The 12,922-nt window shown below is 37.9% G+C and overlaps 1 protein-coding gene across 2 annotated transcripts in view; it reads right to left on the bottom strand.

Moving 5' to 3' along the window:
- The window catches only part of LOC121386321, a 105,809-nt gene that overhangs the window by 71,741 nt on the left and 21,146 nt on the right, over window positions 1-12,922 (bottom strand). For both annotated transcript variants that reach the window (XM_041517189.1, XM_041517188.1), the window contains one exon: window positions 11,471-11,845. In XM_041517189.1, coding sequence (XP_041373123.1) covers window positions 11,471-11,845 — 375 coding nt within the window. The remainder of the gene's footprint in view (window positions 1-11,470; window positions 11,846-12,922) is intronic.

The raw sequence follows: 12,922 nt of genomic DNA, 5'->3' as shown, positions 1-12,922 counted from the left end.
TTACCGTAACGTAATTTAACACTATTTTAACAGCCACTGTGGTGTCCCATACCAGTATTCATTTGTATATTTGATACAAACAATTAAAGTTATATATTATTTGAGCAATAAAACCACTTTATTTTTATCGTTTTGGCAATCTCCGACTGAAAACAGAATGTCAACTTTTACTTCCGCATTTACGTCAAACTTTGAGCCGTGTTTACTCGGTTTCTGACTTCATGTGAAGTTGTAGATTTTTGCGTGTGACGGCTCTCTCTCTCTCTCTCTCTCTCTCTTTCTCTCTCTCTCTATATATATATATATGTATACAGTCAAACCTGTCTTAAGCGGTCACACAAGGGAGTAGAAAAAAGTGGCCGCTTAAGACAGGTGGCCGCTGAGTACAGATTGCCACATATATAGTCTTTAAAACATTTGTTGTTGTTTCTTGTTTTATCATCTGTACTGCTAATCACTATAAATCAACATTTGACATGCAAATGGAATGTATTAAATTAACCGTTCTCAACAAGTTTATTTTCTTTTTCCATTTAATTATTTAATACCTACTCCATGCGGTGTATTGTCATAGTAAGTGAATCTACAAATGTCAAGCATAGCCTGCCCATTAGATGTGTTGCAGAGTCATACTTTCTTAATATGTCAATGTGTGTTGGCGTGATTTCCAAAAGGAACTTTGATATAGGTTGTATCTAGTGCTAGTGCTGTTATTGTTGCGGACCCAGTATAGTCCCCGTTAATTTGATCCATACAATTTTATTTTTGGAACACTTCTTAAGATTTATATCATCCACGCTAAATCTTTTACTGGTTTATAATATTTTGATTTATTTTCTTCTTTTTTTCAGGCGTTACAATAAATACAAAAACTAAATAATAAAAGACTACAAAGAAGAATCTGGTATATTTTGGGTAAAATTCCATGTCAGTCCCATTTTTATCCAACGCTATGTTACTACAGTCAAATCCGCTTATTTGGATGTGCCTCGTGCAACAAAAATATATTCAAATAAGCGGCATATTCAATAAACCGAAGGTACAGTTTCGACATACGATATACCCAATTAAGATCTCTTGTTGATTTATGCAAAGCCTAATTACGATTCTCCCAATTTGGGCCTCATGACATGTGGAATTTTCGTCAAAAACCGGTAAGTATTTTGTGTTAATAAAATACCAATTCCAAGTTCCATATTGTGACTCTGTTATCATTATCAAGTTTGTCTATAAACTTGATAAATACAAGAGGCAACAGTTAATGCCGTTTGTACGCCTAGAAGTAGAAGTGACTAAACATCTAATGACCCAGATAAAACCACCGGAAGCTCAATTAGACTGGCCACAGTCAAATAATTAAAAGGCCGTTATTAACTTCTTGATAATTAAACGGCCGTTATTAAATTCTTTGTACATTTGTAAATCAAGTGCAACAAGACCCCACCCCCACCACCCAATATAATCTTGAATAAGTAGTCATTTCCATGTTCTGTATTTTACCAGGACGTCTATCTGACTATTATCTGTGTGCATTTGTAACTGATTTGACAGGTAAACTAGACTGGCCAAAGTCAAATAAGTGAAAGGCCGTTATTCAATGTAACAGAAGGAAAAACAAAACACAAACGCTAATATTGGGCCCGATATTGGAATGTCTTTTTGTCTGGCGACGGAAAACCATTCTGATAAGGCCTTCTCCACATTGGCTGCTTTTCCCGTTCTCTGTCTTTTTCGTTCTGGGTTAGCATTGGCGAGATACTGGGCACATATCTCGTCGTATTTCTGAGCCAAAGATAAATCGTTTCGTTTCCGTTTATTTGCCATGTTGACATTGTGAAAAAAAAAAGTTCTTGTCAATATTTATAGCCAAAAGATGATTAATCCAACTTGCTAAGAAAATCTCCTACAACTTACCTTTTGTCGGCATTTAACAATTTAAACAGTAATCACCATAATCGGTCACCCCAAATGGGGCCTCACATTGTGAGCTGCAGAGGAAAAATCACGTGATCAAAAGATCCCGCTAAAAATAACACTAGTAGCAAACGGCTTTTGTTTGTTACTGTCACCGACAATTCATAGAGAAAAATATCTGACAAGTGTTTATTTATGGATTAAACATACACTGCTTCAAAAGTGGCCGACATGAGATTAAGGGATGCCTGCTTACGAAACGCACGTGGCCGCCAACAAGGTGGGAATGACCGACTTTGATCCTTGATTGTCCTGCATTGTCTCGGCCATTGGGTCACATTTGAGATGAATCTCAGAGTTCATGGATTAATTACGATGTAATTAGGAAATGTATTGATTAATAACGAGTCATCCGAAATAATTTAAGAAACAAGAAAACAAGTTTGTTGTAAGTCTTTTTCTTTTTTTTTAACAATGAAATTAAATAAAATTAAAAGTATTCATTTCTGCATGTACGATAGTATGGTATTACGTACGATTATAAATTTTACAAAAACACATCAAGTAACACAAACTTTCCTATGTTTTACATGCAATTGCCATTCGGCAAGGATAATTTTATATTCAAATATCCGAAAACACGTTAAAAAACACATCCAATTAACCGTTGGATTTTGTATTGTCATAATGGCAAATGGTTCCGTGCAGGACAAACATATTCAAATATCCGAAATATACAATAATCCGACATCCAATTAAGTGGATTTGACTGTATCAATGGAATAAATGTTAATATCCTAAAAGGTACCGACATAATAGTCCTCATTCTCCCACTTTTCCAGTTACTCTGTTCAGAAGGCCGGAAATGTGACATTTTAACACCTGAAATTCAAACGTTGCTCAGGGAAGCATGTTCAGACCGTGAAATACATTTATTTTCATCTCCCAGGCCAATGAACCGACACCATGACTCTGTTCAGAAGGCCGGAAATGTGACATCTTAACACCTGAAATTCAAACGTTGCTCAGGGAAGCATGTTCAGACCGTGAAATACATTTATTTTCATCTCCCAGGCCAATGAACCGACACCATGCCCCCTACCCTCTCCACCGCTTTCAAATACACTCCGCGGTCATTGTTACAGGCTATATCCCCACTCCACCCCACCCACCAAAAATCAAAATAAAATATCTCCACTTCAATTTTATTATTTATAAATATGCATATGCCCTGCCCCCCCCCCCCCCCCCCCCCCATGATAGTACATACCCATGCCTTAGTAGCTGGAACGAGACATAATCCCACTGGCGGGGATCGACCATGATTCTAGACTTAAATGAATGCATCTGAGCAAGGCACAAGACAACTTCATCCTTCCTACACCGGCAGTAAGATGACTGCCACTATTCAAGATTGGATTGGCAAAATGAAGCTTGTTCGTGACCGCACAGTCTTTGCAATATCAAAGCAACAGATAAAAAAACAACAACAAACCAAAAAAAAACCCAACAACAAACAAACCAGTCTGCATCTGCACATGCACATGTATGCAGGTGTTCATGTGTATTGCATTGCATAACTAGCCGGTGCACGACTACGTACCGCCGCATTGAGAAATAGTTTGTTGTACTTCCGCTACTTCTCAGTGACGTTTTCAGGGGAGTGGTGTAGACGTACTTCCCCATAAATTTACATTGGGTTTTATTTTTTAATTTAAAGAAAGCTGTAAGGTACATGCATCAATATATGTTTATTTTCATATCGGGTGAAAAATTGTAAAACTAATGCATAATTCCATATTTTAACAAAATGTCCCCAAGAAGCAAATGTTCCCGTTACCCAACTGGCACTGGTTATGCTAATAATGATGAATTCACAAATCACAACTGACAATAACAATTTGTTGACCAAAAATCCAACCAATAAGAGAATAACAAGTGTTTTTGCAGTTAAAAACGTGTAGCTTGCAAAAGCAGCTGAGTTCACGGGAAAAGTAAAGTTATAACTTTAAGGTCGACGACAGTCACTTTTCGCTCCCTTGTTTTGGCTTTCTTTGTACACAATAAATATAGCATATCTTACCGTAATTTCACTTGAAATCCATATTTCGTAAAATGTACAATTTTTCAATCACAGAATTTTCTTCAAACACATTCAGGTGCTTCAGTAAAGTTCGAAAAAAAAAATTCAATAGGAATTTCGCATTGGATTTTTTCCAGCATTCTTAAAACGGAAACGTCATGTACCCAGTTTGTGGTTATTGTAAGGAGGTGCAAAGTGACGTCATTGGAATTCTGACATCATTCAAATTCAAAATTAGCTATATTATTACAATGTATCGCCACATTAAAATAAAAACTGGTCTACTAACCTTGACCCCTGTTAAATTTCTACAACAAGCAAACAACGCTGTTTACAGGTCGGTATATTTTACTTTTTCATAATTCTACAAAAATATTAAGTTTAAAAAAATAAAAAACTACCATATCATATGAAAAAAATTAACGTTGGATATGTTTCATTTATTGTGTACGAAGCCAAAACAAGGGTAAAAAAAATGACTGTCGTAGACCTTAATAATGATGAATTCACAAATCACAACTGACAATAACAATTTGTAGACCAAAAATCCACATAATAAATAAAATGAATATGTTTAATTATTGTTCTATTCATTCTTTTATTTTTATTTTTTATTTAAAAATATTTCTCGCGCGGTCCAGTTTATATCAACTTTTAATGAATGACATTTGTAGTAAAAGTTGTGGATGTTACTGACCTTGACATTAATTATGAATGAAAAACAATAGTCCCGTTATGCTAATAAGGTCGCTGTCCAACCAATCGAAATTAACTCTGTTCCCTGTTGACAAATCAAAATACAGTTTGTAATACGCACCTGGTGGTGCGTACGAAATTTGTATGACACCGCTATATCTTCACCAGGAGGGTAATAAATGTGTGTTCTTACCATCTCTCCATACAGACCACCAAAGCATGTACAAAGCTACACAGCAAAGAGCCATAAAACCATATTGCGTAATGTGTATTCAGTTCAAAGAGCGTGCATGTTCATGTATAGTACGTAATTCTACAGTATTGTTCTGCTGGCTAAAGCTTGGTGCCTGTGTTAATGGTTACATAGTAGGAGGAGAAGGGGAAATATGCAATACATTTAGTCTAAGTCAGCCAAACAAGTGTACACTAGATTAAAAGTTGGGCACAAATTTGGTGACCGGTCAAAACCCCCTCCGGTCAAAACCCCCTCAGTCTAAACCCCCTCCAGTCAAAACCCCCTTATTTAGGAAATAATTATAAGAAATGACAAAATAATTAATACCCAAAATATTTATTCACACTTGCATATTATAACATTTGATTGCATAGACTTTTGTATAAGTCATAATCCATTAGATCGCATTTAGATCTATTTCCATCTGATGCAGTGTCCGATGCCTTTGAGAGTATCCTCCATCTCGGCGGGCTGTGCACAAATTCAAGAGCTTAGACTGCAATTTGACTGTTTTACGGCGAACACGTTTTGCTGGGGGCTCACCCCTGTTGTCTCGCAGTAACAGTGTGGATGCCATTGCCTGGTCTTTTCGCAGACTGTCTATGGCACGCCAGATGGTTGGGTGAGCATGTCCGATAAGCTTGGCAAAGGCATTATTCCAGCCTTCACACACGTTGTTGGTTCGAGATCCATTAGTTAGTGTGATGTCATGGACATTCCAGAGTTCTGGAGAAAATGTTGGAGGCAATCGACGCATCCTGATGGGTGGAACAATGCCGTTTGGTTGTGTTGGTAGCTGGAAACGGCGAAACTGACCAGAGACGTATGTGTTATTGAAGTAGTCGATTAGTGGTTCAAGTCCTTCTGGTGTGTTTTCCCTCAAGTATTGGATACCGGACACAACATCACCTGTTGGCAAAAATGCCAAACCATCCAACATGCCACAGAAAAGTTTTACGTCACTGTTCTCCCGATACAAATGTACAAGTCCCAGACTCTGAATCTTCCTCCACGTGCTCTGTGTCAGGTGATAAAAGCAGCCATGACTTCTAGTGTGTGGGCCGAACGTTGAACTGACAGCGTTGATGATGGCTAACTCGTAGTCGGTGATCACAGTTGATGGATCTAATTGAAAACCAAGCACCTGACACTTATTCTCGATGGATTGTAACAGTTCTTCATATGTGGATTGGCTCTTGTTTGAGAGAAATGCATAGACACAGCTGATCGATGAATCTCCGAGCGGCGCACGAATGACAAACAGTTGATGGAACAGGAGCGGAGCAGAGTTAAATGTTCCATCCATGTACCAGACATCCGAACGAGCCAGATGCGTTAGTCCCTCTTCAGTCGCAAACACTAACATACGGCTGGGCGAATCCACACCATTGTCATAGATCAAAAACATTTGTGGATCATCACCTCCAGTCGTAATCCACTGATCCTCAATGATTAAGTCTTGAAGTGATTGTGGATTTTTAGGAAGATGCTTGGCACGCTCCCGACGTAGTGTACGTTTCACAACTTCTGGGTTGCCTAGAGCAGCATGAATATCAGTTGTAGCAGTGCTGTAGTAGTATCCACGACTATCTGGGTTGGCGTACCCCGCGATGTACCACTTACGTTCTTCATGGTGTTTTTCAGCCTACTAGCTGCAACAGAGTCGGGATTGGGATCATGAGTGTGTTGGACAGTGTGTATCACTGTCTGGATCTCAATATCTGTGGTCACTGCTCCCTTGCAAGAAAAGGAAGCCCTGTTGGAGCATTCCCATCGCACTGTAGACTTAGACTTGTTCTTTTTGGTATACATATATCCTTCATGCAGAAGCTTTTGACCACCCTTGTGATTTTGTATCACTTCCATGGTTGTTCACAGAATGAATGATTAATAGACCAGACCCTAACCATTTTCTTGTAGCATCCCATGTGACATTTGCTGCATGTACTCTACTTTCATGTTCAAAAATAACTGCTCAATCATTAATCCCATCAATAGCTAAGATCCCTTCAATAGCTAAGATCACCTAAGTAACAGAGATTGCTAATTACTATCAAATTCTTTCATTATATTATTTAAAGGATTTCTCAAGGCTTCCCAATTACATTAATCCCTGCAGCAGCTAGCCAAGATCAAGCTGTTGTTGTTGTTGTTGTTGCTAATTACTATCATGTTCTTTCCTTATATTGCAAATTACTATCAAGTTCTTTCATTATACTATTATATTATATAAGTAGTTTTCCTAGGCTTCCCAATTACATCTATCTCTAAGATCAAACATTTTGGAAAAACTACAATTCTAAGTCTATGAGTAGCTTCACTGAAAGCCTAAAGTCTATGTAGTGTAACATACACTAAATAACAACATAAATAAATATATTTCAGATAATTATTCAAAAGAGATTAAAACAATTATTCATCTATGTTAATAGTATACCAACTTTACCACTATAAATACCAAACAATAATAATAAGAGGGGGTTTTGACCGTCTGACTATTTATTGCAGGGGGTTTTGACTGGAGGGGGTTTTGACCAAGGGGGTTTTGACCGAGGGGGTTTTGATCGAAGGGGGTTTTCACCTGGATTCCACAAATTTAGAGGATTCACCAAAAATAAAAATGCAGACAGTGGTCTCAAATTTTGTTCGTCAATAAGAACCAAAATTGTTCTGAATGTGCAATTTAAATATCACTTGACAAGACTGAAATTTTAAACCGAGTGCTTTCATAATCAGGTTAGGTCAGGTCATAGGATTTAACGTGCACATTCAGAGCAATCTGTTTTAGCGCACGCCTGTCATGGGCACAGGTGCCGCCTCAGCTGGCTCCTCCATCCAGGACAGGAAAGAGTTGTGGTGGGTGGGAGAGGGGACTGACACGTGTAAGAGAGTAGCACGTCCAATCGGTAGCAGGTGGAGGTGGTTGTTTCTCCACTCCCGCTGCACTGTGAATTTTATGTGCTTAAAAAGGAACAGCTGCGAGACAAAATTTGAATAAAAATGTGTTGGTTTTTTTTTTGTCGTTTTGGGTGTTGTTGTTTTTTAAATCGTCACAATATTGTAAATACTAATCAAAATCAAAACTGCTAGAGAGAATACACCAGTAACAACAACAGCCCCCAGATACAACCTGTACCCAAGTTGCTTTTTGAAAATACACCAGCTCACATATTAACAAAGCAGCGCACAAACGATCCGCGATCGTTGGTCAAATCGGCGGTAAACAAGTATACAATGTTATTGATACAGCTAGTAGAGAAAATCTAATTGGGGGCTAGAGATAATATACCGGGCCCATAACAACAGCACCAGATAAAACCTGTATCCAAGATCCTTTAGGAAATGACGCTAACTCATATTAATTAAACAAAACAGCTCGCAGACGAAACGATGGTTCGGATCGTTGGACAAATCGGCGGTAAACATATTGGTACAGCTAGAGGAGAAAGGGTAAATGGTGGCTAGAGAGAATATTCTTGCAACAACAACAACAGCCCCAGATACAACCTCTACCGAAGTTCCTTTTGGAAATCACGCCAACTCTCATATTGACAAATCAGCACACAAACAATCGCCGATCGTTGGTCAAATCGACGGTAAACAGAAACAGAATGATATTGGTACAGCTAGTAAAAAGGTAAATGGGGTTAGATATAACATATTTTCAGCAACAACATCCCCATATAAAACCTCTTCCAGGCACGTGTAGCACACACCCCTCCTACTTGTGGATGAATATGTATGGGTTTTTTTTTTTTTTTTTTTTTTAATTTTTTTGTCCTATATATAAATAAAGATTTTTTAAAATTGCCTTGTGTCCCTTCCCCCACTAAAGACTGAGCCCCCTCCATTACAGATTGTGCTCCAAACCCCCACACCCGGATATTGTTACCACGTGCCTGCGTACCAAAGTTCCTATCGAAAATCACTCCCAACGCATTTTTATATTAACAAAGCAGTTCGCAGACGAAACGACCAACGATCATTTGTCTAATCGACGGTAAACATACATGTATAATGATATTGGTACATATAGTGAAGAAAATGTAAATGGGGGCTAGAGGGAATATATCCACAATAAAAACAGCCTCAAATAAAACCTGTACCCAAGTTCCTTTTGGACATCTACATGTATTAGCAAAGCAGCTTGCAGACCCGCGATCGTTTGGGCCGTTGGTAAATTCAGCCGCAAACATAATGATATTGAAGGCGTGTGTGCACAGGGGTGTGCTTCAGGGCCTACCCTCCTACCCCTTCCCGAATTTTCTTTTTAATATTTTTTTTTTTTTTGCGAAGCATGACCCGACATTCCCTAAAGACATCTCTCACCAGTCTCACCAGTACTCAATTTTCTGCACATGCGCCTGTGTACATTGTTTTGTACCCCCCCCCATAAACGTAGCTCGCCAGTCTAGACCCCCCACCCCTTGCTAACATTATTTCATACGCACCTGCATTGGCAAAAAGAAAAAAAGAAACAAATTTTAAAAAACACCCTAAATAATAATACATGTAATAATAATACAAATAAAATGAAGTTTTTGTTAGCCGCTTGTGACAGACGTCACGTAGGCAAGCCACATGCACATTTATTTGTCGATTTCACTTCTTTTCTCTCAAAACCGCAATATGTCAACGCTGCAGCATAAAAGGTGGGGTTTTTGTTTTTTTTGTTTTTTTAAATTAAATTTATAACATATCGGCAGTTGACAACAACCGACAGATAAAGAGGTCACAGATTCGCTGCAAAGTGACCGGTGCGAATTTGCAGAATCGCAGCAAGTTGTTACTGGCGTGGAACAAAATAGTCTGATAGCCAATTTGGTTTTAAACATCCATCCCTCAAACCACCCAATCCCCTCCCCATTTTTTTTTTTTTTTTTAAATCGGCGGCACATCGAAAAGTCAAACTGATCAAACTGATCCCCATCATATATAATGAATTCTTCCACAGCTGACGCAAGTTGCACGTGAGTCAGTTTCACAATTTATTTATTTTTAAAAATTGGTGTTTCACTTTTATGACTTGAAGCTGTTAATAACAATGTGCATGTAAACATAGTCAATATAAATAATAATGAACAGTTCTACGCCTTGGATGAAGTGCAAACGTAATTCTTGTTAAAATAAAAGTTGTACAAAATTGCAGATCCGCCGATCGGCGAATTTTTTGAAACATTTTTTTTTCTCCAAAACCGCCGATATTGCCACTTTGGTTGGTTCGTGTACTGTACCATGGCCTTTTATATACCAGTCATGGCACACTGGCTGGAATGAGCCCGCTGATGGAGATCGATCCTAGACCGACTGTGCAATTAAAAAACCCCACTTTTTTAGGTCTAAGTAATGAATAGAAATAGCATATAGTCTTGATAAATGATATGTAAATCGAATACATCGACCTCTTCCTCTACCCTAGACCGTTACATAATTATCGACACCCCCTTACATGTAATGCATATGCCAACCGATGGCCACTGTTAAAATGTCACGGCAAATCCACCACCGACCCCTGGAAAGATGTTGTGCCATACCTCTATGGATATAGATATTTTTTGAGATATGAGATGACCCCTCAATCAAGACAGTTAAATTTGTTCAAAATCACATGAGAAGCTCAGCGCCTGCGTAAATCACGTAAAATCCCAGTTCTACTGGTGTCCCGCTAAATGATGAAAAACAAAGCTGGCCATTGGGTCTGCGGTTGACTTAGATAATGTAGATAAGCGAGCATTGCCAAACTATAGTGATGTGGTGGACCTTATATGTACGAAACAGAACTGGATCATCCATTCTAAATAAAAATATTCCAGGGACTGCAGCTTCAAAGTAGTATATTTTCGATGATCATTCCAAAGTAAAGGGTTAAAGTGTTTTTATAAAAATCATAAACTCATTTTCAATTTTAAAAAAAACCCATTTTACATTCACAAATTAAGGGAACTAAACATATTTAGTAATACAGGGCTTACAAGTGCTTTGTATGATGTGAAATTGTTTGACAGTGTCATACAGTTTAAATTTTTATTTAAACTGTTTACATTTGGGACGAATTTTAGGATATGGCCAACCCTGTGTATATTTAAACATTCATTCATTCATTCATTCATCCATCCATCCATCCATTATGCAACAGGTAGCAATGGCCATGCATGTACTGCATGAAAGATGACACCAATTAATTAACACGGATTTTATATCCAGGATTTTTCACCAGCTAGGGTCCCATGTCTGATTGGATTTGAAAAAATTCCACAATTTAATCATACTTTGGATATATTTTCAGTGTATCAAATAATGCAGTTCACCATTGTTTAAATTAATTTATTAGACACACATAATCAAATATATATATACTGAGAAGTTTTAGCATATTTTTTAGCTCCGCTTTCTTAACCGTAATATCTAGGAAGGGGCCTATATGTTCGCACCCAGGGAACATCTGGATAAATCCATAATTAACCAATGAAAACAGTGCTTAATGGTTTCCTAGAGCTTTTTTATCAATCAATTGCACTAGAATACATGATGCTCCTACTTACCTTCCCATAATGTCAGACGAAAAGCAGGGCTACCGATGAACGTTTTTGTCTCTGGGTTTTGTAAGCGGCAATACCAAAATGTGTTATCATGGGATGCTAGTTTGGAGATCTTCAGAGCATACTCTTTAATTTCAAAGGCAGCGGAAACTGTTCCTTTCTTACACATGGGTCTATACCCTCTGGTTGAGGCACCTTCTTCTGAGCAATGCGACTCTTCCTGATGTAGCATGGCGACAGTATTTTCCTTTGATGCTGTGCCTTTCATGAAATAGACTGTTGCAATAAGATTGACAGCGTTTGTCAGTCTACACACCACAGTCAGCGGTTTACCCAGCACAGTTTCTGAGGACTTCTTGAACATGGATAACTTGATAGCTAAGGAGAGACAAACACAATTTTATTGTCATTACCGTATTTGACCGGAAATAAGCCCATGTCTTTGAATAAGCCCCCCTCCGTTTTGATAGCATTTAAGAAATTAGGCCCTCATTCGTAAATAAGCCCACCCCCAACTTCATCACCTTATAAATAACACAAAATTGCAAGTTTGCTCAAAGTTCATTTAAAAGGTCATACCTCCTGCAGATAATTAAACACAAATGTAACACAATATTTTACCACCAGTGAGATTTAGCAGTCTAACAACAACAGTGTGTAACATTGTTTTCAATTTCATGCCTGCAGTATTTCTCTGAAGTATCCAAGCCCAAGTATGAACTAAAAACCAATGTCTATTTTTACCACCACACTGGGTCCGCAGTTAATGATAATTAAGCAAATACCTTATTCTGATTGGCTAAGAACAATGACCTTAGATTGACAATTCTTTGTAGTGTAAGCTGGCTGCCTGTGTCAGAAATGTGTGTATATGCTATTGAGATGTTGTTAATTGCTGTTGTTTTAAGTCTTCTCAGCATTAAATTTTGGATGTAAATAAACAGCACTGGTAAGTAATTGTAACATAGAAGGTGTGTTTCTGATAATTAGATACTAGTACAAAAAACACAATTTAATTAATAAACAATTATTATTTATTAATAACAAATGGAACACTAATTAATAGATGTGCTACTGAACGTTTTTTGTTTTCTTCCAAGTTCATTTAAGTATTGTTATTTATTTTAATTATTATTATTAAAAAAAATTTCAACAAAACTGGCCCCTTGTCTGGGAATAAGCCCACCCCATGCTAAGCTCACAATGAGTTGTCTTGGCCCCCTGGGCTTATTTCCGGTCAAATACGGTAAGTTACATGAACATGCAGCAGGTTACATGTACTGTGAGAAACACATAGAAAGTTATATGAACCCACAAGATCAGAAAGAAAGAAATGTTTTATTTAACGACGCACAGTTATATGGCATCAGACATATGGTTAAGGACCACACAGATTTTGAGAGGAAACCCACTGTCGCCACTACATGGGCTACTCTTTCCGATTAGCAGCAAGGG

Source organism: Gigantopelta aegis, chromosome 12 (assembly GCF_016097555.1).
Source record: "Gigantopelta aegis isolate Gae_Host chromosome 12, Gae_host_genome, whole genome shotgun sequence".
NCBI classification, from domain to species: domain Eukaryota; kingdom Metazoa; phylum Mollusca; class Gastropoda; order Neomphalida; family Peltospiridae; genus Gigantopelta; species Gigantopelta aegis.
The sequence above is the reverse complement of the archived record's forward strand: the minus strand, read 5'-3'. Positions and strand labels throughout refer to the sequence as shown.